Source organism: Phyllostomus hastatus, unplaced genomic scaffold, assembly GCF_019186645.2.
Source record: "Phyllostomus hastatus isolate PE091 unplaced genomic scaffold, TTU_PhHast_1.1 phas_contig_40, whole genome shotgun sequence".
NCBI classification, from domain to species: Eukaryota; Metazoa; Chordata; class Mammalia; order Chiroptera; family Phyllostomidae; genus Phyllostomus; species Phyllostomus hastatus.
In genome coordinates, this window is record NW_025333872.1 from 17,542,031 (window position 1) to 17,569,560 (window position 27,530).

Sequence of the window (27,530 nt, forward strand, 5' to 3'; positions counted from 1 at the left end):
GATGTCAGGAATGAGCCGTATCCTCTGCTCATTATGGGACCAAATACTCAGGTAGGATTAAGATGGAATTCTCAGTAACTTTTAAGGACTTATTTGATATATTTCATCAAAGGGTTTTTTCTTTAATCTTACCTCAGTGCATGGGCTAAAATTTTGTAAGAACACAGCAAATTAGTAATTATATCTCAATGTAAATCACACTGTTTTCTAAACCTTCGCAAAGCTGGATTAAGGATCCAGATAAGGAATCATGTATATACATACCTGTGGTACCCATCTGGAAGACACAAAGCTGGTCACTTCTATTACAGACAAGCCGGTTTGGGAAAGTTGGTTGATAAATTCAATTTTTATATCTGTAGGAACTATAACCTATGAAAACATTAAAAGTTATCTTATAACTAATTTGTAGAGGATCTATCAAAGCATAAACAGAAAATGACTTCTTAACTAAAAGCAAATCCTAGTTAAGATTTATAAATTCAACTAACAATTGAGAACAAATAATAGTGTAGCATGTGAAATCCATGTAAGTCTTTAAAACCTTAGTAAATATTAACATTTAATTTAGCATTTAAAATAAGCTGTGCAAAATTAATATCAAGCTACCTTTTCATTCTGCAACCCATCCCTAGGTCCAACTTCTACTACTTTTACATACTCAGGAAGTCCAGGTAACTGGGATGACTCCTGTAGCGGGAAATACAAGGCAAGAACAACAGATAACCATTAGATCATCAAACTTACTGATCTGAAACGTCAAGTCATTACAATTTATACATTAATTTCTTACCACATAAAGGTAAAAAGGTAAGAAATCAATATAATACTATAATCCAAATACCGAGTTTACGTTATGGCAACAAGAGGTTATTTTTTTCTTAAAACTTAGTGATAATCAATACAATTATAATTATAAAATTCAAAGATTAATTTCTAAGATACAACTGGAAGTACTGATTTACTCAGGATCTAAACAGCAAATCTGTCCCACAATTCTACATGTAACAATAAACTAACCTTTGTTAGAGTTCATTAAAAATTAGATCTTTGTATTAAGGAATCAGCAAGCAGAATTGCACAAGATGCTGCCCTCTATAGACCGTACTTGAGGAATGTGGATTTCGTTTTCTGGCTTGTGCTGTGAAAGCAGATACTGGAAATAATGGTGTCCTCTTTATTTCTTCCCTGCATCACACAGCACAACCAGCACCTAAACACAGCTTCCAGAATGACGGAACCCCACCCATCCCAGCAGGACCTAAGTCTCGATATCCCACTGGAAAGAGCCAAGCTCCAGCCCAATTTTATACCCTGTTCTACCTTTGTGCCCAATCTGCAATGGAAAGAGGGTCTGGACTAGGGAACCGGTGTCCCTAAGCTATTATAAGTTGTATGGATGTACCGTATTTAAAAGGACACTAATTTAAAATAGGAAAAGCAGAAAGAGCCTTTCTAAAGTTAATATTGCAGTTAAAATTAGAAGTACGCCCCATCTTTTCAGACTCTACAAACACAATCTCCTGGTATCTCTGAGAGAAGCAGAATCTGGGTAACTCACTATCAAATTCTTCAAATGGATAGCTGAGAGAACCAACCCAGATCAACAGGACTGGCACTCCAAAAGTCTGTGTCTTGCCTTTCATCAGGGGTGATAAATGTAGGTTGACCAATTTATAGTGCTTCACCCTGACTTTGTAACAAGCGCACACAGTGGCCATTTGGAATGCAGGACTCGGTTTGTTTCTATGACACAGAAAAATGCTCACTGGCTCTTTTAGAGTCCAAAGTGGTTATTTTGTTTTACTAGCATCCTGTTCTAACTCACTCAGTGGAAGAACCCAGATGGTTCCTGTTACAATGTTTACATACAACCCTCCACAATGTCCATGAAATTGGGCAATTCAGTAAGCAAAAATTAACCAAGAAGAAAACAGCATCTTCATTTCTGCATCTTCTGAGCAGGCTGCTATGCATGCAGTTTCCCTGGGAGGGTGGAGGGCTGAAGGGAAGCACAGCCATGTGGAGTGCTAGGCTCCCTTTGAGGGCAGCCATGAGACCGTGCCTCCTTTACAGAGTGGCCATAATTTCAACCAGGCAATGGAGGACAGGTGTGGCAGGGGAAAGTTGTGCAAATAAACAGAAGCTCACTCCTATTTCTTATTACCTATAGTCCTAAGACTACAAAAATGAAAAAACAGAAATGAAACTAGGCAATCTTAAGCCAAGTGGTCTCATTATCACTGATCATATCCTGAAACTGCATTTGCAACAGCAATTAGCTTGGAGCATATATGGATGAAGAATATTTCTTTATAAAACAGCTGAGCTTAACCAACAAGAAAAGGAAAATATGTTTTTTAAGCCAATATCAATATGATGCATACAGTTAAAGAACTTGAAACCTTCCTGTGCATCACCATTGTAGCCAGCAGGAGTAAAACACAATCTGAAGAAATTATAGACAGATTATTGTCATTTCAGTCAAAGCAGAATATATGTTCACTTAACATTTTTTAGATTCCTCCTTAAATCTAACACTACTATTATATCTTTTCAGGCATTACAAACGAACTCTACCGGAACACCTGAGAATCATAAGAAAGTCTGAATGTGTTCCATAATTCAAAAGTAATAAGTTCCCCTTTCTAACAGCAAGTAAAAAAATAACACAAAAGTCAATTAACACACACTTGCTGAATATGTGTGAGCCCTCTCTTCATGATCTTTTGTCTCCTCCCACGCATTGCCAACTCTGTATCGACCTTCCTAAGGAGCTGCAGCTACACATAAATAACGCCTGCTGGGCAGGTCCCCCTGAGTGCTGTACAGGCATAGAGAATTCAGTGTTTCAAAACTGGTCTCATTTTCCCCCACCTCATGCCTGTCGACAGACATTCTCCCAGCACATGCCATTCTTTAACTTCTCTCTCCTACCACTGGTGTCTCCTTGGTACATTTGTTACTGATTTTAATTTGGCAAATAGCCAGCACCCATAACAATGCATGACCCTTAGAGTATGCTCAATAATGACTTGTTATTGTATTAGTGAGTCTCTTCTGTCACTGGCTTCATTAAAATTGTCACTTTTTTCTCACCCAACCTGTTGCTATAGCTTCATAAGTATTCTACCTTAATCTTGTTATTTCAAGATCAAAATCCTTTGGCATTTTCCAGTCTCCTTCAGAGAGACCAACCTAAGGTAAAAGATGAATCATAACTAGACTTTTACCTTCTACCACACTCTATTTCATGCAGCCTCTGATTTTAACAATGGTAAAGACCCGTCTCGCTCACTTTTCGTATCTGTTGGTTGGAAATGCCATCTATTTGTAGAAAAGGGCTGGACCGTGTCTCTCCCAACAGTAATGTTTGAACAAGCTCCAGTCAATGAAAATGAAGGTGAATGACATGCACCACTTTTAAGGCTGGTCCTGAAAATATCCCATGCACATTCCTCCACATTCTTTTCCCTCTGGCTAGCATGATGCAAGTGAGTGCAGCAAATTTGGAAGCTAATAAAAGACAAAAAAAAATTGAACGAGCCTACATCCCTGAATCACTGCTTAAATAAGAATTTTATGCCAAGAATTAGAAATTATTTTGTACTTTGTATGGACAAAAATAAATATCCACTATTTCAGACTACTAAGATTACAGGTGTATCTTTGATAGCTTCTAACTGTGAAGAGTGAAGTTTCTGCAGTTTCACTCTACATGCACACTAACAAGTGAGCTTGCCATGAATGCTGGCAGAAGGCACAGACTCCTGGGTCAAAGAGAAAAAACTTACTACGCACAACAAATAGTAGTAGTTATTGGATCACTACTTGTGGTGATTCCTCAAATCCCAACTCTCACAGAGAGAAGCAAAGTGGAGCATATGGTGCTCGCACAGGCAATCGGCCACACTGCAGGAAAGGAACCCCACCACAGAGAACCTGAGCCTTAAGTGATGTACAGTAAGCATCTCTTCCCCTGGCAACAGAGGTAGAGATTATGTATATTACACTTGACCATGAACATCCTTGCCTTTTGATTCAAAGGCAGGCACTATCTCTATTAGCCAAGGCTGTAAGCATGCTTACTCCTTGTTCCAAAAGGATGTTTCTGTCACTCAGAGTTGTTCCTCATACAAAAATCCTTGAAAAGAAAGTCTGGAAGAAAGGCAATCAAGCCTCTATTGCCATACATACAGAAATCTATGACAGCCACGGAGAATTATTTTCCAATAATACCTGCTACTCATTTTTACACCATCTCTGTGTGTGGCAAATTTTTCTGATAGCAAATCACTGTGTTGGCCCCTCTGATTACTCTAATGAACCAAAGGTTAGGACCAAATCTGTTCAATTTTATCTCATAAAACATTTTATTATGGCTATGCTCAATAGAGCTCCGCCTAGCAAGATAAGGCCAACCTTCAGTACAGACTTCATCCTTGCTCCCTTCTCCCAATGGTCCTGGACCCAAACAGCTGAATACTTAGGCTTACGTTATGCCTATTTTCGAATACTGGCTATATTGCCACAATCAGTACTATAGTTTCCAAAGCAGCAATGGTGGTCATCAGGTGACGGAGATTTATTCAGCAGTTTGACTCCAGGGGGCCTCATCAGAGTATGGGCCTCAGATGATTTGATCAGCAGTTTTGCTACAATTCATAGTCCCTCCCCCACAAGTGTCTTTAATCTGTCAGTCTGTAGTTTTCCAAATGGCAGATACATAGACCACTGACTACAACCCAAGAGTCAGTCACAATGTGGGGATGGCCTGGAGTTCTGCTGAGTAGAGTGATCACATTCATTGTCAGTTCTGCACAGCTGTTGCAGAGGTTGTACAACCGCAGCAGCCCGGTAGACATTATCAGGTTTCAGTGTAACCCAAACATCATCCAACCAGGCCCAAGCATTACGGAAAGCACTGTGAACAGAGGGGTCCCATTGAGCCAGTACCTTTGTTTCTGCCATCGGAGTGGCCAGGAGAGGGCAACTGCTACTTTTTGTGTGTAAAGCTGAGATGGCACTGGGGACAGGCTGACCACTTTCTTGAGTATAAACTTCCATTTGATTAGTGAGGCCTGTTGAAATCGTCTTACCTTGTTAATCACTGAGTCCAAACTGATTCCCCCTTTCCCAATGGAAATAAAGACCAGAGAATAACAAGGTCCCCGTGAGTCAGGTGTCCAGTTTCAGTAAGAGCTAAAAAGCAAGCTAACAGCTGATTTTCAAAAGATACCTGGTGGCTGTATCGGGGCAGCAGGGGGTCCACATCCTCAAGCAGCCCTTCCAGATGGAAGCTGCCTGACTTTGTCAGAAGCTCCAGTTTGCAAAATCTGCAGTCACAGAGACTTGTAGCTGAAAGCAGTCAGAAGGATTTGGGGACCACCAAAGGTATGTTCACTTCACACATGTAGCTCTACCTAATTAAGATGATTCCCTCTAGCACTTGTGAGACACAGAATTATAATCACATCACACATCAAATTTTACTACATACTCAGTTGTGGAAGCAAAAACAGTATACTGAATTGACCTCAAAGGCCCCACCCAGAAGGCTACTTTGGCTCTCCTTTCCCACTGCGAACACAGCTCAAACCCCAGCAATTGAATCAGGACTCCTGCAGGTCTGAGTATGGTGACGACTTCGATGCTTTTACCCAGCGGAGCCATAGAAGTCTGGGTCCTTGATCTCCCCAGAGTTCTGCAGCATACTCAGATGCATGATCTTGAGGAACCAAAAATCACTTTTCTTAAAATAGTTGAATGAGGAAGACTGGGGATCGGGGACACGGAGGGAGAAATCAGCTGCACATCAGTGAGCAAGGCACATTTATTTTCAACTTCAGGTGGCACAGCAGCTGCTCACCAGCTTAATCAAATGGACTGGCAACATTTCAGTTCCACAGAAAGTCCTATACTGAACATCATAATCATCATTAATGACACCATTTATTTTAACCTTGGGAACCCCTGGACTTAGCATCTGTAGCTGCACTGTTTTCCACTGGGATAATGGGGTTTGTTCCATCTGGCTGACAGGGACTTAACTTGCACATGCTTCATTATCATGAGAACAACACTTGCATCTTCATCCAGTTAAACTATAATGGCTAAGAGAATTTTGCAAGATAATAACGCTAACTATAAAATTTATATACAATTCTTTGGGTCCTTTCTCATTTGCCAGTGGGTTGCCTTCCAGGATTATAAATACAACCTGGGTCAACAGGACCCGCATATCAATCCATGACTCATCTACAGTGGCTGACAGGAGCTAGCCTACCCCAGTAAAGGCTCCCTAAGAGGGCCAAAGCTCCTCCTGTATGGCAGACAAGACTCAGAGCAAACAAACAAACAAACAAACAAACAAAACGCCTTACAGACCTTAAGCTGCCATCTCCAATGGTATCTAAGTTTGACATGACAGACCACAGGACAAGGTAAGCAGTCGGAAGTCCAGTTACTGCTATTCCTCCTGAGTGAGAGTTGCATACCCCACTCCTTCATCTCTCAACCCAGCCGAAGTTCTTATGATTCATTCATCTGGCTCTTCCCATAACTTTGGCCATGTTTCTTCCTTCTACATTCCCAATAACTGTTGACGGAAAGAGAGAAGACTCTTCAAGCCACACAGGAGTCATCTTTGTACTTGTTGTTAAAATGGGTGGACACAAAGCTGACTGCCAGATTGCCAAGGAGGTTCCCCTACCCTGAGAAGAGTTAGTGTGACTAGGGTACCACAGGGGCTTTGAACCTATTTCCCAGAAACTAGACTGCATCCATTGTCCCAATTCCTCATCATTAACAGGCAATAAAGTAGAGGAGCATTTATTGCTCCACTGACTATAAGATTTGGTCAACATGTTTGTTACTAATTCTGATGGACTTTCCTCAAATCCCTTTCACGCACCCGAAAAATTTCTCATTCTTCCTCTTTCATAAAGTCATGTCTTCCTTAGCTTCATCTGCATCAACAAAACTCAAAACCTGTAAAAGTCTGAGATTTTATTCTATATGCTAAGTAACCCTGTCACAGTTTTGCGGATGCTGGCAGAAGATATGTGACTCCTGACTCAGAGATAAAAAGGCTATTACTCACCTTAACAGCAGTAGCCACAGCATCAACATTTTCTTGCCCCTGTTCCTTGAGCATTACAGGACCTGTGCTTGGGGGACCTGAATACTTCATAATGGCCAGTAAGCACAACTGCCCTTTCCTCCAGAAGGGGGCACTATCTCTATCTTTCAAGGCTGGTGGCTAGAAAAATGCCTTGAAAAGGTGTTTCCAAAGAAAGATAATCAGTGCCTTACTAATAAGACATGCAGAAATATGAGAGATCCATGAACACTTGTTTCTCAACACTATTATTACTCAATTAATATTCAATTATAGTCCTCAACCAAAACTTATTCATTACCTAAGATTCAATTTAACGACTACTCATGAAAAACATTTTTGACCTCCCCAGACAGAATTAAGTACTTTAATTAATATGATACCTTAACACTTTGTAGAGAACTATTTTAAAATATATCCATAATTATTTATTTGCCTGCCTGTACCCTATTTTTCATTATGAACCTTAAGAATTATCAGAATGGACACATACCATCACTGTCCATCACTCTGTCCATCACCAGAATGGACACATGCAGTCACTGTTTGTTAAATTAATGAATAAAAGAGTGAAAAAATTCACATCTAAAATTTATAAAAGTAACATTGACCTTTCATTTAGCCATCACACATTAGCCACCATTATTATAGTTACTAAATATATGGAAATAAACTAAACAAAAACCCTGCCCACACAAGCTTATGTTTCTTTTACTCTGAATATATGAGAATTTTTAAATGACTTGTACGTTTCTAGGAGTTGAGTTCAGAAACATTGTCTGCAGAAGCTAGTAACATCATCCTTAAACAGGTTACAGTCTAAACTTTTATAGAATTAAAAGCCCTGTGTTACTGAATTCAGTACATCCTGTTTAATGTGGGGCATGTATGATACCGGTGAAAAACAAAAGATGTATTGTAGAGAATGAGGGTTTCAAAAAGCCATGTTATATGACTGAGTGTATGCTCATATTTGGAATCAGATTTCTAATGGTTCACTTTCATAGAGAAATGACAAAAGCAATACTACCTTGCATTTACATGTTGCTTTATTATTCCAAACACTTTTCAATCTACATTTCATCTGTGAAGCCACCCTGTGCGGTAGGCAGAGCTGCAAGAGAGCTTTCTAAGGTTACCCAACTAAATTCCCAGGCTCCTATTCTAGTTTCCTTTACAATGAGATTAAACACATCACTAAATATGGAGCTTTGGTTGAAAAATAATAATGAACCATTCTTTCATGTAGAACACAAATGAACTCCTTTACTCACATTTTTCGATCTTACATAAAAATAAATGGAAGGTGTATTTGATGGGGATTCTCTGAAATCTACATGTTTATGTAATGCATGGTATATTATATATTATATAACATGTGCACATACACACGAATACTTTTGCAGTGGGTGTAATGGTTGGCTTCCATACATACAATCAGCCCTTCCTGATGGTGACAGATAGGAGTCATTATTATTCAATCGACAAGAACTGCTTTTGTCCCTAGGAAAATTACACTATCCACAGTGGAAATTTCTGGACAGACTGTTACATGTTTCATTCAATTTCTTGAGGAGTAATTTTATATGTAAATAGTCTGTATGGATATTGAAATATCCTGTTTCATAGCCAGTATCCCCATGGAGAACTGCTATCAATAGCCAAATCAAATGCTCCCACAACACAGATGAAGTTTGAATCAGGAAATGGTGTGATTTTCTTTGAAATTAAATTGGACTTTTTAAGGGGGCACTGGATGTCAGCTTTTCCAAAAGAATCTAATTTTGTCATCTCCTCTGAAATATGCACATGGCACATTTTTGTGGTAATGTTAAACTCTCCACATTCTGTATTTGTTATTTCTTAGATATTAATTTCTCTTTTAACCAACACAGGCAAAAACACATAAAGCATTACCACTAATGAAGTAGACAGCCACAGGAACCTTGGTCCTTGGGAGCCACCTAAAGACAGTCCTCTCCCTGGGTGCCTTTGGGGATGAAGGGCTGAACCAACAAAGCTGATATTTGAAAACTTTCTTTCAGAATATTCATGTCCCAAGGTTGATTCACAGGGAAGCTCTGGCAGTTTAAGAATTTATTTACAACCAAGTAAAAAGAAAATGTTAATGTATTATTAAGTCATCTTAAGCTCTATGAACAATACATGTTAATTTACTAAATCAAAAGGTAAAGAGAGGCAAGCACTTACTTTTCAACAATTTCTGGCCAGCCGAAAGAAAAGTAAAATGCGTGCAGTACTTTGTGCCCAACTGCATTTGGGAAAAGCTTTAACAGAGATTAAAAACAAGCTCTAAAAATGTGAACAGGCCTCTCTGTATATATATGAACACTAATGCTGGTTCTTGGTATTTGATGGAAAAATTAGTGCTGGATATCAGTGCAAATATACAGCATAATTAAATATTAATTCCTTCTGGGAATATGTAAATTTTATGAACACTTAGATAAATAAGGAAGAGTTACAAACAAGCATAAAAATATTATATTAGGGAATCCACTGTAATAAATGAAATGGAATAGAATGATGAACAATATAAAATCTAAAGTTATTAGAAAAAAATGAGGCCCTTAACATCTGTACCACATAAATTTCATTTCTAAAAGTATCCTCAAGAATAAATGCATACATATGTATTTAATAGTCATCCATTAATTAGTGTTTTCATACCCAGGTGTAACTGTATTGTAAATAAAATAGTATATGAGGACTGAAAATAGAAATGTTAAAATAGATTATGTGAACAGTTTATGAAACATAGATGGTAACAAAATAATAGAAACAAAAGTGAGATGAAGGACAACTAAGTAGAAGAAATCAAGAATAGTAATTTTTAGTGCAAAAAACCAATAAACTATCCAATAAAAGCATTAAAATAAATGCAAAAGAACTTAAAAAAGAAAAATTTCTCTGCATTCATAGAGCATGAGATCCTGCATCAGTGTTAATTAAAAAATCAAAAGAAAAATTTGACTTGAAATATTTTAAGTATGGAAAGTTTTCTTTTTCCTCAATGTCTTCACTAATAATATTTTTGAAACCACCAAGATTGATTTGCCTTCTACAAATACAGAAGCAGTCAAATTGATGGAAAAAAATATATCCATACTTGGAAGAGCTGAATCTCCCAGGGTAAAATGTGATCTGTCATTTAATGTACCAAGTTTCATCAGGAAAATATTTTTTAGAATAAATTTCCGAAAACAGTGATTTAAAAATAGAAAAATCCAACTAACTATATTAAGCTTTTATACAAGAAGCATGACCTTACAGCCACAAAGTTTAAGAAAACGGTTGAATTCATAATTTTGTCAGAGTTTTAGAGTACACACTCCCACGGTGCTGTAGCCGTGCCATTGCTGAGGAGGCTCGCCTTCCTGTTTTAGCTAAAAAGCCACAATTCATTGCTCTAAATACTTATTTAAATTTGAGTTGTTATTATCATGAACAAAAAGCAATTACATTGTTTACATGACTCATTAGTTATGCCGTATTGGTTGTATACAATGGCAAGTTGGGAAATCATATCAGAGATCTGAGGTTTCTGCTTTATAATACTTTTACATGCAATGATACTACTCAGCCATCCACAGAATCCATTAAAACGTTAAATAAAATTTTTCAGATCTTATTGAAGTCCCTTTATCAAAATACTTCCCTATATAGTATGTTTTATGATTGGCAAAAATAAGTTGAAATGACTGACTAAGCATTTGTGTGGTATAGACATAAACCAAAAATTTTTAGAATAACAGACAACTAATTATTAATTTAATCATATTTTATACTGTATGACATATAATCAGTTCCTGATATTTTTTTAGGGATGAAATGTTGTGTCCTAAAGAAAGCAGAATAAGAGGTGGATAGAAACACTATACTATGCTGGTCAAGTTAGGTGAAATCTGTATCTTTAGAAATCTTGATGTCTATTACTAACAGACTATAGTGGATGTTTTGGTGTGCTGCTCCATTATCCCTTTCAGGATTGAGACATTCCCAGACACTGGACTTTGGGCAGCTGATAGTATTTCACTGGGCCCTTTTTTCAGGAATGGCCCTCGGCTAAAGAAAACCACCATACCCAATGTCCTGTCCCTGCCCTGTGGCCACTCAATGAGTGGTTGATGCAGGAACATAAAAGCCCAACCCCTTTGGTAGTACAACTCCGAAAGGCCATGCTTGCTCCAGGCAGCCCTGTGGGATTGGGTGGGGCTTTTGGTGAGACTATATCATAGTTCCAGCTACCCTTCTGCCTAGCCCTACCCACTTTCCTCACTTACCTGCAAGCGTGAACTCAACAGCAGCAACGTCCTACACACAAATCTTTATCTGAAAATCTGTTTTCTGGGAACCAGACCTAAGTAAATTGGTACCAGAAGTGAGCTGAGAAAGGTCTGTAAAATAGGATTTTGAAGCAAGATTACTTGCTGGTTATTTCTGAGTTAGTTCTCATTCCTGGAAAAATGTGAAATATTAATACTCTTTGATAATCTGCAGCAATGCAATTGTTAGAAGACTCACCAGTTCTCAGTCAGGGTATTTTTTCCAGCAGAGGACATTTGGCCATGTCTGGAGACACTTTTGGTTGTTACAGTGAGCACTACTAGCCCCTCATGGACAGAGACCAGGAATACTGCTACCTGACAGGCCTCCACAAAGAAATACCAACCCAACATGTCCACAGTGTTGAGGTTCAGGCCACCTGATCTATACAATTGAAATAAAGCTGGAATGTAGTTAATCAGTTAGTTGAGAAGATCAGCTGCCTCAATAAAAATTTCCTTGCCTGGTTTACAGAACAAAAACCAACTGCCTCAAGAAAAAGCCAGATTTGTATAGGGAAGATCCTGTACTACTTTGGCAACCGTATAGAGTAATTCATTAATGTTTCCCCAAAGGAATCTGCAGCCATTTATTTGGGTGGGTGTACACTGCACGGGGCAAAGGGGACTACCAAACATTTCAGGCTCATGGACACAAGGTTCAAGTTACCACTGATACTTGGAGACCCAAAGTGTCATTTTCTACCCCACTGTCGGAATGGTGAATGTGGGGAGGGGGCACATAAATGGAGGCCTGTGCCTCCCTTTCCCCACAGTCATGTCCCAGTATCTGAATGTAATTGGAATAGACATATGTGGTAGTTGGAACAGCCTCTGTAGCACATTTTTTCCCTTGACCTATGATATAAGAGCTATCATAGCAGAGAAGAGCAAGTGGAAGCTTCTGGAACTGTTTATTCCTCCTGTTCAGCCAAGACAGTCAAACAAGAAAGGGAGGGAGGGAGGGGGAGAGAGAGAGAGAGAAGGAAAAAAAGGAAAAAGAAAATTACCCGGGAGAAGTGGGACAAATGGCAGAGATTATCATTCTTGAATATCTAAAGCAGAGGTGTCCAACCTTTTGCCATCTCTGGCCACACTGGAAGAAGAGTACAAATACACAAACACTAAAGAAAACAAAAAAAAATCTCATAATGTGTGAAGTAAATTTACAATTTTGTGTTGGGCTATCTGTATTCACATACATCCTGGTCCTCAGGCAGCCTATGGGCCATGGGTCAGACACCCCTGAAGAGATGTAGGGGTGATGGCCTCATCATACACCTACCTTATTTTCAGCTTTATTGAAGTTTAACAACTAAAACTGTAAGATATCTAAAGTATATATTGTGATCATTTGACGCATTGTGAAAGGGCTCTGCCATCCAGTTAGCACATTCATCACCTCACATATTTACCCTTCTCTTGGAAAGAATATCTAATTAAGTTCTACCCTCTTAGCAAATTTCAATTATATGATATGAGGTATGTCCAGGAAAAGTCCAGCTAAGGGAACAATATAAGTTCCCTTTACATTGTTAATATAAAGGGAAAGGTTTGCATGACATGGATGTAACCTGGCAGCCAAGGAGAGGGGATTGGAATACATATGCATGAACAATGACAACTTCACTGCACTAGTCAGTGGGGGTGGTAGATGCCACTGACTGAGCATGTGTACTGTGTGGCAGTCACATTCAAAATGACTGAGCAAGTACAGCAAGGAATCTGCATCAGATTTTGCATTAAGCTTGAACATTCTTCCTTGGAAAGTATTCAGATGATTCAGAAGGCCACAGCTATAGGCAACTGGTAATTGGCAGCTTCATCACCACAATGCACCTACTCATGCATCACGTCTTGTGCAAAGTTATTTGGCAAAATATCAAATCACCCAGGTGCCTCAGTCCTACTACAGCTCAGATTTGGCACCCTGCAACTTATGGCTTTTCCCAAAACTAAAATCATCTTTGAAAGGGAAGAGATTTCAGACCATTGATGAGATTCAGGAAAATACAACAGGACAGCTGATGGTGATTAGAACAGTGTGAGGTTCCAATGTGCCCACTTTGAAAGAGACTGCAGTGTCATTGTCCTATGTACAGTGTTTCTTGTATCTTGTATCTTCTTCAAGAAATGTCTCTATTTTTCATAGTACATGGCTGGATACTTTCTGGACAGACCTCACACAATGTTACCAACTGTAATCACTATGTTATATATGATACACCAGATCCTCAGACCTTATTTATCTTATAACTCAAAGTGTGTACACTTACCAGTCTCTTCCTATTTCTTCCATCCTCTAGCCCCTGGCAACTACTTTTCTATTCCCTGAGAACCCTACTTTAATCAGCAAAACCAGGAAGATGTTAAAATTTGAAGGTTGACATTGCACTACCACCACCTCAATTCCAACTGCAGTTTTTGTGCTTTTGTGCTAGTTGTGGTAACTTGGCAAAAACTAATCCACACTGCCTCAGGGGTGTTTGTGTATCTATATAGAGATCTCTCTCTCTGTCTCTCTGTCTCTCTGTCTCTCTGTCTCTCTCTCTCTCTCTCTCTGTCTCTCTCTCTCTCTGTCTCTCTGTCTCTCTCTCTCTCTCTATATATATATATATATAAACACACACACACATATATATATAAGTGCACACACATATATATACACACATATACACGTGAGGGGGGACCCCCCAAAAATCTTATTTACAATATAAAAATGTATACTTATTATTAATTGTTTAAACTTCAGTCACCTTCAAACTACTCTCCATTTGATGCAATACAAGTACTGAAACATTTTTTCCGCTGCTCAAAACAGTTTTTGAACTTGTCGATTTTGATGCCTTTTACCGCTTCTGCTGTTTTTTCTTTCACCTCTCCCACGCTGGCAAAATGTTTCCCTTTGAGGACTTTTTTCATCCAGAAAACAAAAACTCACTTGGTTCAATTTAGGGTGGATAGGGAGGGTAGGGCTTGGGGGTCATGCCATTTTTGGTCAAAAACTGCTGAACACTCAGTGTAGTGTGAGCAGGTGCACTTGTAAATCACCTGTCATAAAATTGGCAAACACACTGTAAGAGTCTTCAAAAAAAAATTTGCTGAAGCCAAATGCAGCCTCTCACCACAATGCCAGCTGGTACACTGCCACAGATGGGTTCCCAGAACACTCACCTAGTGGGGGAGCCTGTACTACAAGGGGTCCCCTGCCAGAAAATAGTTCCAGGGTTTTTTCTGGTCCCCCTCACACACACACACACACACACACACACACACACACACACTTTGATCAGGAAAATGCATTCTTTTCTCTACCTCATGGAAAAGAGAACATAAATAATTCTCATCTGTTTGGGGCAGACAACATAAAATGTTTACAGAATTTTCACAGGACCATATCAATTCTATCATCTCTCATAATATATTTCAAAGAATCTGAACTATCTATACAACCAGCAGAATAGCACATTGATCCATTACATCAATGAACAGTTAAAGTTCTAACAGTATAAAAGGATACTTAATTTATGTGCTTTAGGAAATTATAGAATTAATGCAAAATCAAAATGCTGAATACCCAGAACAAAATTCAAAGTATCAAATAGCCTGATAAACACCATATTAAACCTGTCTCTGTAGGACACCATATTGGCCGATAATGCCAGGCATAAAAACCACCGCCCCTCCATTTCTGACTCAGTGTGGACAACAGTAATCAAACATGGCAGTCCTTCACAATAAGTCCAGGTATGGTCTCCCCTAACCTTCACATACAGCTATCTACTCTAGCATGTACTATCCAGGTAAATACTACCAGGTAGATACCATTATTCAGACATACACTATTATCTAGCTCCAGGGGTCCACTATTATCAATAATTGAACATGGTAAGCAGGATAAAAGTCTATTTGCCATCCCTGGTACAGTGAAGTGTTCTTACCACTATGTACCTTGTTTACTGCTCTACACAATGAAGATCATACAAGCTATAAAGACTTGTGACAAAACCAAGAATAACACTGCCATACACAATAGCCGTTAGAAAAATAAGAGGTATAGGTGATCATTTTGTTATTCATTTATTTACTTAATTCTGATTGGACACCTATGTTAGAACATGGTCAAAGAAGTCTATTTTGGTGTGGATTCAATGTTAAAAGAGTTACTTTAGTTAAAACATTCCTAAAATATAGCATCAAGTTATTCTAGCAGCTTTGTTTCTATACTACTACTGAAGCAAACAGCAGTCTTTACAGAGACTAGTGAAAGAGATTATTGTCTCTTGAAACGATGGTGTAGTAAGCCATTCAGGGTAGTCATATGAAACTCTGGAGACATAAGCCTGGCTCTACCATGTCCTGTAGCACAACCCTGAGAACATCATTTAATTACTCCTTCTCATTCTCCTTTTTTTTTTTGAAGTGGAATTTCCTCTCTCCTGTAATCCAAATGTCACTTGGCCCATAGTTTGTTGTAAAGATGAAATGAGACTGTGAATATAAAGCATTTAGCACACTGCTTTGTGAAGAGTTAATACTTAATGTTTATTGTTTGCCTTTCTTAAGAGTAAACTGAACATGAAAAGTTTTTTGATAATACTTTGAAAGAAGCATAGCTTAAAATGATTTCATTTATCATTTAAAAACACACCTACTTGTTTCAAATGTGCAATGAAAGGAGCCATTGTTGATAGCAGAGCAGATTACCTTACACAGTTCTTGCCACAATCAAAATAATACATGGAAATTATTCAAGGTCTTTCAGTAAGGAGCTCAAAACACTTTGGAGACATTATCCCATTCTGAAGCCTGCCAACAATTTTATCCACCTCCAGTGCTGACACCACCAGCTCCACCCATCCTGTTCCACTTGGCAATGTCAACCTCAGTTTGAACTTCTGAGAGGCAACAGAGGGGCACTCACTTCATCATGAGGGTAAATAAGAGCTCATATTCAAAACTTGGCCGAATAATGCCATAAATGAACACAGGAGTCACAGCTATTTACTTATGGGAAACGTTTTTATGGAAAAAATATGAATTTGAAAGGCAAATTAAATACATTAATAATTCTGATTGGTATCACATGCTCAGAGACAACAGTATCCAAAAAGCTCGATATCCTCTTCCCAAGCTTTTGCCCCAGGGAGCTTCCTACCGACTTCAAAGGGTATGTTGGGGTGTAGATCTCGTGAAATGCAGAGCTGGTGGATGACAGGTTAGACAGTCACAACATACCATATAATTTAAGTAGACTCACACCCTTGAAGAAAGGGACAAGAGACTTCACCATACTTTAAAGTAACTCAGTCACTCATTTTGTCATCAGTCTTGAAGTACACTGATGATTCTAATTGCTGGTACAGGTAATGGAATGAAAAAGCTTATTGACCTCAAATCTATCAGAATTTTCAGAAACCACACCATTTGGGACATTAAAAATATAAGAGCAATGAAATATACTGAGAATAATCAAAGCACTGGAAAGTGGCTTATACAATTTTGGAAATCGATGCCCATGCACAGGGCCCCTTCACTCAGGGGTCCTGCTTACCCAGGGATGAGTGGTTCTGTGTAAAACTGACTTAGTTCATTCCTCTACAACCTGTCCTCCTGCAGGCTTCCCGGCTCCGTAAATGACATGTTTTTTTCTTTTATACTGCTGCTACAGACTGAAAGGCTGTGATCCTACCAACCAAATCCATATGTTGAAACCTACTCCTCAATGTGACAGTATTAGGTAGGGCCTTAAGGGAGGTGATTAGGTCATGAGTAGAGTCCTCCAGAATGGGATCAGCATTCTTAAAAAGGGACTCGAGGACTCACTCTCCACTACCACCATGTGGGGAACAGTGAAAAGACAACTATCTATGAACTAGAAAGCAGGTTCTCAACCTGACACTGAATCAGCCAGCACCCTGATTTGGACTTTCCGGCCTCCAGAAAAGTGAGACATACATTTCTGTGTTTATAAGCCACCCAACTGATGGTGTTCTACTAGAGCAGCCCCAACAGACTAACTGCTGATGTCTACAATATGGCCTCATCCTTGACCCTTTCCTTCTTCTTACACCCTATATCAGGTCAATTGACAAACCATGCTCTATTTTATTTTTTAATTAACTTTACTGGGGTGACATTGGTTAATAAAATCATATAGATTTCAAGTACAGAATTCTATGATATATCACCTGTATATTGCATTGTATGCCCACCACCCAAAATCAAATCTTCTTTTGTCACCATATATTTCACCCCTCTACTCTTTACTACTTCCTCCACTCCCTCTCCCTTTGATAAGCACCATACTGTTGTCTGTGCCTGTAAATTTTTGTTTGTTTTCCTTGGAGAGGTAGTGGAGAAAAAAGATCCCTTGTTCACTACTGGTGAGAATGTAAACTGGTGCAACTGCTATGGAAAATGGTATGGAGGTTCCTCAAAAACTTACGAATACAGTTACCATATAATCCAACAACCCCTCTTCTGGGTAACCACCCCCACAATTTGAAAGCATTTATTCACAAAGATATATGCACTCCTCTGTACATTGCAGCATTATTTATAGTGGCCCAGACATGGACACAACCAGTGTCTTTTGACAGAAGACTAGGTAAAGAAGTTGTGGTGTATAGATGGAATACTATTCAACTGTAAGATGAAATACTCCCATTTGCAACAACATGAATGGACCTTGAAATATTATGCTAAGCAAAATAAGTCAGACAGCAAAAGTCAAGAACCATATGATTTCACTCACATGTAGCATAAAAAACTGTAAGCAACACAATTATTTTCAAAACAATTATTGCTCACCTCTATTACTGTGACAGCATTATAGATGGTCTCTCTGCTTCTACTTCTGCCGCCTACTCTCTAGGGAAACAACCTTACTAATAATTTTAAACACAAATCCAATTATATAATTCATCTGGTTCAATGGTCTCCCATTTTCCTTAGAGAAAAACCGAAGTTTGAAGTTTTGATCTCGGTGTGCTTGTACCTTGCTGTTTGAAATCCTTCATGATATTGTACCTTATCATGTTTCTGAGCTCCTCTACCACTCCTCCTTCACTTCTGTCCCAGCCACACTGGAGTCCTTGCTGTTCAGTGGCCACCTGGGCATTCTGCACTTCCCCCTACTGGACTGTTCCTCCTCCATGTTTCTCTCTGCCTCACTTCCTTTAGATCTCTGTTCTCTAAAAAGCCTACATAGTATTTAAAAATCAAGAACGACAACAAGACTCCTGCCCCTTAATCTTTATCTTGATTCTAGTACTCATCACCACCTTGCATGTTGTGTGTGTGCCTTTTTATTGTCTATTGTCTGTCTCTTCCCATTAGACAAAGAGCCCTTTGCAGGAATAGGCTGTTTTTAAGTTCATTTCTGTATTCCAGCCGTTAGAACACAGCCTTGCATATAGGACATGCTCAGTAAATACTTATGGAATAAATAAGAATATGATTCATCCAATCAGAGTTTACAGAAGTTAGCCAAATAATGGAAGATGCTCACACTCACATTATAGTTTTAAAAATTTACAAAATTCACCATATGTAATGTTTCCTGAAACTCTGAGGAAGACTACTAGATTCATATTTGCACACAGATTGCCCAAGGAAAGCCTTCAAAAATACTTGGAATGAGAGTTGTGTTGTGGTGGGGAAGTTTCAACAAAAGCAAGGCTGGCCAAACACCTGGACAGAATGCCCTGTGGTCTACAAGAGTGCATATGGTTCTGTTATAAAGATTCTCGTTGGCAGGACTGGGTAGAACACACATTTTCTACTGGTACTAGTGGCTACGATATATCAAGATACTATATTAAAAGTCTTGACCATGTGGGTCCAAATATCTACCAGTGCTCTGGAACTGGGGGATTCCCTAAATTGGGAGGGGAAGGGCTATGATAATTGTCATCAGCATCAACTTTTAAGGGCCCCTGGATTTCTGTCATAATTAATAAGCTAAGCTTTCTATTATGCATTCATTTGATGAGACCTTGCACGCAACAGTGAATGGAACAGACAAAAGGCCCTGTCTTCACAGAGCTTACAAATCAGTGATAAGTATTATGAAGAAAAAGAAATCAAGAATGAGAGTGAAAGAGGAACTGGGGGGGGGGAAGGGACATGCTACAATGTTACACAAGAAAGTGTGACTCAAGAAAAGAACAGAATGGGAGTCGTGGATGGGTGCAGAGGTAGCAGGATCTTGGGGAAGAACTTTCTAACTGCCTGTGTAATTTTCCTTGATTGACCAGGAGAACGTGCCTTGTGTGTTAACTGTTCTAGGAAGGGCCAGAAAGCCAGTGTTAAAGAGAGAAAGGCAATTGAGTAAAATAAAAAGATAAGGGATCAGAGGTTTAGAGATAGCCCAGGTAAACACTTGTTCCCATGCAGATGGAGGGTCACTGGAGCAGAATGACATGGAGAGGAATGACATGGTCTGATGTGCATTTTACCCCATTCACACTGGCTGCTATATTGAGAATAGACCCAAGGAGGCCAGAAGTTAGGAGGTGGTGGCTATAATCCAGATGACAGATGATGGCAGCTTGCATTAGAAGGATATGCGTAGACAGGGCAAGAGGAGACCTGAGAGTACAGTAACATTTCACCCTGACAAAGTCGGCCTCTGACCCCTGGGCTGAGCAGGACAGATGACAACCTTATGTCTGTGTTTTCCCTGGAAGTTTGACAATGTAAAACACAAAGAGAGTCAGAATACTTACAAGAAGAAAACAGTCCCAAATTTAATGAAAAGGAAAATAAATTGGTAAATGTATGCAAAATCTGCTTCTCTATTAAACTCTTTCCTACCTTCCTCCAAAATGCTACTAAATATTTTCCAACAGGAAGCTGTCTCACACTTCATAAAGTTAAATTCAATCACCCTAATGATACCAATATTGGTTCTCTCTGCTTTGCTCCCAATCCCCTAAGTAAGACCTCACCTGCAGATACTAATTTATATCAAATAGGCTTACACCAAGATTTATTTCTTTTCCAGTTACTAAGCTTTAAAGTAGGTTATGAGCCACTGAGCCAGCACGCTTGCTCCTTCTGTCTGGCCGCCTGTGACAGCTGACCTCAGGCCAGCCCAGCAAAAACTACATTTCAGGTTGCCTGGCCGCGCCTGTGCACTCCGCACAGCACTTACCCTTAGCTGCCCAGCTCTGCTTCTCTCTCACTGACTCCTCCTCACCTGGCTCTGCCTCTAATGCAAGGACCTCTCCCAGCCCCAGCTCTAATAAAACGTGTTATGTTTCCTTTGGGCTCTGACCTCACTGATAAGGTTGCTACTGGCTTTATTGTGTGTTCCTTTCCAGGTGGCCGATTTCATTTTAGAGGTGCTATATCTTGAACCCCAGAGATGTCTCTAAAGCTGGGAATGTGAGCAGGCTGGCAAGGGGTGGTCTGGGGGCACAGAACTTCTGACCCTTCTTAAATCACATCATGTGTGTATTTGTTCATTTCTTGTAAGTCAAAAATCTAGACATTTAAATGTTATCCACATACTAGGGAGTACTAGGTTACTCAACAAATTGTGGTGCAAAGTACAGCTGGTACCCATACTGTACTTAAAAGTGCTTCATATACTTGAAGACTGTGCCTAATTCACTCCACAACCTCCTATGTTCAAGCTGAACAAGTGAACGACAGGATACTTCAATCACAGTTTAACCTGCAGGGTCATTCTAAAGTACTACTCCTGCCTTATTCAGGATTTGGTTGGAACGTAACTAGAGAACACAGTCCTGCTTCAGGCTCTATTTAAGGAGACAAAGAACTTAGAAAAGGCCTACAAAGTGATTAAAGTAGCAGCTTATAGCAAGGGTGACAGAAGTAACAAGGACTGAAAATATTTAGCCTTAAGCATAGAGAATTAATGGGCAATTTGCCTACAATGATTAGTGTTTTTGTCCATTTTTATTTAACACAGGCATTAATTGAAATGGTAGGCTGAGTATGGGAACGACATTTTCTTAAAGTGAGGGCTATTAAATATTTTGAAGGGTTATTGATAGATGAATGCAATATCACTGTCTTAAAAGCACGGTGGCCACACAACCCTTTTTGTTTGAGGTGGTCCTGGTTTATCCCTGTTGTCCCAGGGTAATTAATACTACCTCCTTTCACTCTTAGAACACACTCATTTGGACTACAAATTGTATGATCACCTCGCTTAAATTCCCTATATAAATGTATTTTGAATCAATACATACTTAATTACAATATACATGCCTTCTATCCGTACAAGAATACAGCGCTTTCTCTGTTCTGCAGATAACTGCCACAGTTCCATCATGTGAGTACGGTGACCAAGAATGGTCCCAAATAAGCAAAGCCACCCTTCTCAGAACCCCTCAGTCTCAGTATGTGGACCACCCTAGAGCCCGAGCATTTTCCAGTCTCTATATTTTTAACCCTGCTCCCCTCAAACTGCTTCTTGACTCTATCTTTAAATGGGTTCACCACCTTCAGAAATATACAAATTGCTGCTCTTTCTCAAATCTCATCAACATTTGCTTCATCTTGCCCTTAATCTACCAGACTATGGTCTTGGTTAATCCAAGTGCCATCTTTACCCAGGGGTATCACAGAACAAGCTTTGGGCAGGTAGGCATTCCCATAGCTTTCACCTACCAGGGGAACTAACCCTGAGACCCATTTTAGCAATCTGGAATTCCTTAGTTTTTGAGTTCTCAGAGACATTTGATGAAATGATCATACTAAGGGAATGCCAGTCTAAAAAGCAGAGATACACCAAGACTGGGAAGGAGAAAAGGCCAGAGAGATATTTAAATGGAATTAAATGGGACTTTTTGTTCCAAAGTTGTATGGTGGAGCAAATACTACATACACAGCCCTCTGCTTAGTTTGCCCAGTTAGTCTGCCCTTGAATGTGTCCAAGTATTTCACATTTTCTTATAATCCAGAAAAAGAGTCTGCCTAGAGACATGGCAGGAAGCTTAAGTCTATACAGTAGAGACTGAAATGAGTGCATCTCTGCCACTGTCACATCTAAGTCTGACAATTCCAGGGAGACCTGGACAATGGAGTCAAGCCAAAGCATGTCATTTCTGGAGCAAAGTGGTAAGAAGTACATGTGTCTTTCCTGTATTCTCTTTTCCCATCATCCAGCTAAACGGAAAGAACCTATAGGAGGGCAGGGTCACAAGGAGGAGGAGTCTGGGTCTCCAAATGTGCACATGGTCCCTGAATGACTAAATCATCAACACTAGACTTGAGCAAGAAATCATCTGTGATTATTTTAGGTAATAAAAAAGTGAAGTTGTGTGTTATAGTATTTAAGTATATTGGCTAATAAAATCCAATTGTTAGATTTTGAGCCTTGAGTTGAGATTCAGTCTTGTATTTGCAGAATGTCCATTCATTAAGATGAAAAAACATTTAAGTACTTGCTGGGAAGGATGAGTGGGATTAGAGTAGGGCATTAGCTCCCATAATGCTGCCTTATCTTCCCCTCTGATTTCTTACTTTGCCAGGTGTTCAAGTATCTGGCATCACGAGGAAAAAATTATATTGAGAAGAAACCAGATTTTGTTTTTAAGGGTAAACCTTAAAAACAAAGGGTGAGCCTTTGGGGAAAAAATAAACTAGTTTTCATCCCATAACATCTAACACAAACAGAGTTTTATTCATTCACTCATTCATTGATTCACAATTGAGAATGGGGAACTGTCAGTAGGTAAAAGAAATGGACAGGAAGATATGATGATGCAAAGCAATTTAAAGCAACATTGTCTTTATGCATTATGAATGAGTTAGTATCAAACAGTGAAGTAAAACTACTCACTTGATCAAAGCATGGATTTATATTTCCAGAGCTCAGAGCTTTCTTAGGACTTTAAAGTAGGGCCAATATAATCAGAGTAAGACCATAAAGGTGTAATAACAAGATGTCTTTCTAACTCTAAGAAATGACTTCCAGTGGCTCTGAAAAATAGGCATCATCTCTGTCCTTTACTGTTCAAAAAAAAATATGTCGCAGTATGTTCTGTATTATGTGAATCTCACGCCCTATTTCACATGATACCCATAAGCTGTGCTGTCCAAATTCCAAGTCCAGCTTTGTATAAGTTCAGCTGTGATCTATAGTTCAGTCTGTTAAGTCTTTTCCATAATCTGTCCGTTCCATATAATATATACACCTTCAGTACTTCCTTCCCTCCTTCACATCCTAACACCTTCACTTAATCGCCTCTTAATCATTTGCCTGAAAAGTACACCCACCAGTCACTTATTGTTTCCTCCCAGATGCTGCTGTGGAATGACTCCCCACGGGCTTCACCTAACATTCCATCCCTGTTCATCTGGCTGTGCAGACTATGAGTCCAGCACTCCAAAGCTTTTAAGCTCTTTCTCTCCAAGAAAACTCATAGCTAACACCATTATTTCCTCAGAAAAACAGCTAACATCTGCAGACTGAAACATCAAAACAAAGAAAAAAATGTGCACAGATCTGCTAAAGTTGGACTCAACCTTTATCGGACATTTTAAGCAATAAATCAATGTTCTTCTTTTAAATTTCTATTAAAAAATAAACCATAGTGGCTGATTTTCAATTTCCCCTTGGGAATAGTTAATGAGCAGGTTATATGGAATGACTAATTAGTCTTTATGCCTTCCAGCTAAGCAAACTAAACATGTATTTAGGAACCTACCCTCTAACAAAATTCAGCAGGTTGCTCAATAAAGTTTAATTTTATTTTGTGTATAAAAAGCTCATTTCAGCACTATTATTTAATTCAGTCAATAAACCAAAATATCCCAACAAACAGCTTATTCTAAACTAATAGCATACAACAGTTATTAAAATTAATCACTGAAATGTCTAATAACAACTTTGAATATAATAAAACTATATAATCTCAAAACAGTCATTTTTAAAACTTTGATCCTATTTGTTCTACAATCTTAGTTATTGTAACTTCTTTTTTAGATATAAGGAATAAGGTCTCTACAAAATAACATTGAGACAAAATCCAAGCTCCTCATTCCAAGTTGCTTCCTGTGTAGATCGAAACAGCCTTTAGTCATACACTATAGATCAGTATTAATGCAGTATGAATCTAAATCCCCTTGATAAAAGAGAGCTTGTATATAAAATAGTTTACTGGGGCCGTATGCAGAGATTGTGATTCACTAGGTCAGGGGGGGCCATGCATCTGCATTTCCATCCAGTTCATGGATGACAGTGATGCTGATCCAAGGACCACGATTTGCGAACCACAGGTCTAGGTTAAACCAACCTTAAAAATAACTGTATGATTATACTTTAGTAATAGTCCATCACCATCAACTACAAAATCAACAAAATCCCTTTATCCATTAATTATATTGTAAAAATAATAAACATTAAAATTCCAATTTTCATATTAATACCCATTATAATTCTGTAGCTTGAATAGCACTTTCTAACTCCGTGCTTTCAAATAGGAAATGTAAGTGATTTATATTTCCTCATTTGGACCATCCAAATTGGTCTTTTCAGCACATAGTACAGTAAACAATGGATGGAATTTTAAATAACACTAGAAACTCAATTCTATAAAATCTCTTTACAAATTTCACAAGTCATTTAAACATTTTTTACCCCTTTTGAAATTTCCAATAGTATTTTAGAAGTACCAATACCAGGGATATCCACATATATTCAAGTGCACTGTAAGCAGCACACATACACAAGCACTCACACAGTCACTAATTTAGTGCTGAACAGTTTGAGAGAATGAGAGCTCATTTGTCAGGAGAGGCCTCAGGATCTGCTGCCCCAACCAGGTCACCTTCCCTCTCAGGATCTCCTTTCAGTCCTTGTGGTATAAAGGGGTTGGACATCAATGCCTGAACTTTCACAGTTTTGGGCTAGCAATAGTGAGAGTAGATCTTACTGCACAATATCACATAATCACAAATCTAATAACTTAAAATGATCATTTGAAAGCTTACTTGAGATAATATATTCAAGTGTCAAGGATACTAAAAAATGAGAGTAGAACACGCTAAGCAATCAACCCCAGGGCTGGGAGGTGGAGCAGACAGAGCAGTATGGTGGAGACTATCCTAATCAGTGCCTTCTCCCCACAGGCCTGCTTTCATGCTTCCTCTTGTTCTTACTGAATCAATCTCATACACAGTGTCCTCAATTCCTCTGGGTCCTAAATCCTCTTGGGCCATCTCATTATTTCCCCCTGGTTGTTCTAACTCCACAAAAAAAAAAGCTTTGTACAGCATCATTTACCCAAAGTAATAAATATATACTGACATATTCACAGACATAAACCCACCTACATGAAGACGGATATTCATACACTCACAAGCATGTCTTAATATGGATGTTGCCATTTTCAGTGGGTGTGTATATATACATACACATGTTGATAAACAAACAAGTTTGTTAAAAGAACAAGTTATGAGCCATAAATGTTTCACCTCATGAAAATTAGATCAACTAAAATTTATGGAAAGTATTCAAAGTTTCAATTGGCTATAGCTAATAAATAAATAAAACAGTGTTCTAAGAAAGTATTGATATGTGCTGGCAGGAATTTTAGAGCCAAAATGTAAAAAACAAAGCATATACCATATAGACCAAATATAACTATGCTTTCCCACAACAGTAATATGAACAGCAAAACCGTAAGAAGATGCTCAGTTTTTCTGATTTTCAATTTCTGTGATTTCAATGGTATATGATTGGGCAAAAAGTTACATTTTTTATACTTTAATGGGTTTTTATTTTATAGCATGACTCAGTGTATTTTAAATATTTTAAACTTTCAGAAAGAGTTCTCAGCATTCACTTTCTGCTGTCCCTACTGGTTAATAGGAAATTTCTCAAACTATGCTATGAATCTGAAGATAGAAGGTACTTATTGCACATGATTGGAGTAAATAATTACATATCGCTTCATCAAAACTAGGTAAGTAGGAGTTCATACAAAGTTAATGACAAGTATCGTATTTTTGTCAACAGTTTGAGAAGTGGTGCTTTCTTGACCTTGCTTTTAGGAAAAGGAGGGGAAGGTGAGGTGGGCTTCTTCAGGGTGGACAGTGCAGCATCAAAGATCAGTGCTCCCTCCCTCTCAACAAAGCCAGATGCTGTGGGGAGGAACAGCGAGAAGCTACTAACACAGGCCATAACAAACTCCTGGACACCTCGACATTCCGCACTCTCAGCAGTTTTTTAGAAATGCTAAGCAGACATGAAGGACGGCAAAGCCGCATGAAGCTGCGGCTGCAATAATGTGAATCCAACTCAAATGTCCAGCCATAACACGGCTGGCTGTGGTTCCTGAGCTCCTTGGTTCCCAAATGGAAGGGTTCTGAAGTTCTCGGAGGGGCACATTGTGGGTGTCAGAATAACTGCCTTACCATTATGTTTTCCTTCTCATCCACTATATTTTTATTCTGTGATCCATTCCATACAACTAGTTCCATTACCTTCATTTGTGCTTTTAGTGACAAATGAGAGAATTATCATTTTCTATGTTTCCAAAAATGAATGTCTTATTAATAAACATTTATTAACCTCACAAAAGTACTTCAACAGTAACTTTAGGTCATTATATTTTTTTATTCCATGTACTGTACTATAGTATACTATAGCTTGCTCCACACACTGTGGTTTTAGATGGCCACTTAGAAAAAAAGAATAAAGATGGAAGGCTGAAGTAAAGTAAATCAATCTCTCCAACAGAAGTTATCTAAGAACTTTTAATATAAATCTGATCTTTTGGTTAGAACTTTCAGTCAACTTTATTTGCCCTGAGTTTGAACTACTTACTTAAATCTAAGGATGTATGTCTCAGAAATATACTATACAACATTAGGATTTCAATAAGTAGCTCAAAAAAAAAAAAGGCTGCTAGTCAGTATAGAGTGACAGGAAAAGGTTATATAAGGTTACTGTAGAATCATTTTAAAGAGTCTGAATAACCTGTCTCTGAAATAAGAGATAAGAGTGATTCATTCAGCTTCATTCACCTTAGATTTTAAATGATGGGTCTCAAAGTGGACTAATGAAGGAAATTGAGCTA

The 27,530-nt window shown here is 38.7% G+C and overlaps 1 protein-coding gene across 10 annotated transcripts in view; it reads right to left on the reverse strand.

Annotated features, from left to right (window-relative positions):
• Window positions 1-27,530, reverse strand: part of HMGCLL1 (3-hydroxymethyl-3-methylglutaryl-CoA lyase like 1) — a 169,576-nt gene that overhangs the window by 125,895 nt on the left and 16,151 nt on the right. For 4 of the 10 annotated variants that reach the window (XM_045843357.1, XM_045843355.1, XM_045843360.1 and 1 more), the window contains exons 1-3: window positions 6,388-6,513; window positions 610-690; window positions 265-372 (exon numbers count right to left, since the gene is read on the reverse strand). The exons of 1 other annotated variant lie outside the window; for it this stretch is intronic. In XM_045843357.1, coding sequence (XP_045699313.1) covers window positions 265-372; window positions 610-690; window positions 6,388-6,510 — 312 coding nt within the window. In that variant the 5' untranslated portion in view covers window positions 6,511-6,513. Of the gene's footprint in view, window positions 1-264; window positions 373-609; window positions 691-1,561; window positions 1,599-3,298; window positions 3,352-5,239; window positions 5,292-6,387; window positions 6,514-27,530 lie in introns of those variants that run through there. 5 more of the 10 variants (XM_045843365.1, XM_045843364.1, XM_045843366.1 and 2 more) reach the window with 5 other exon arrangements.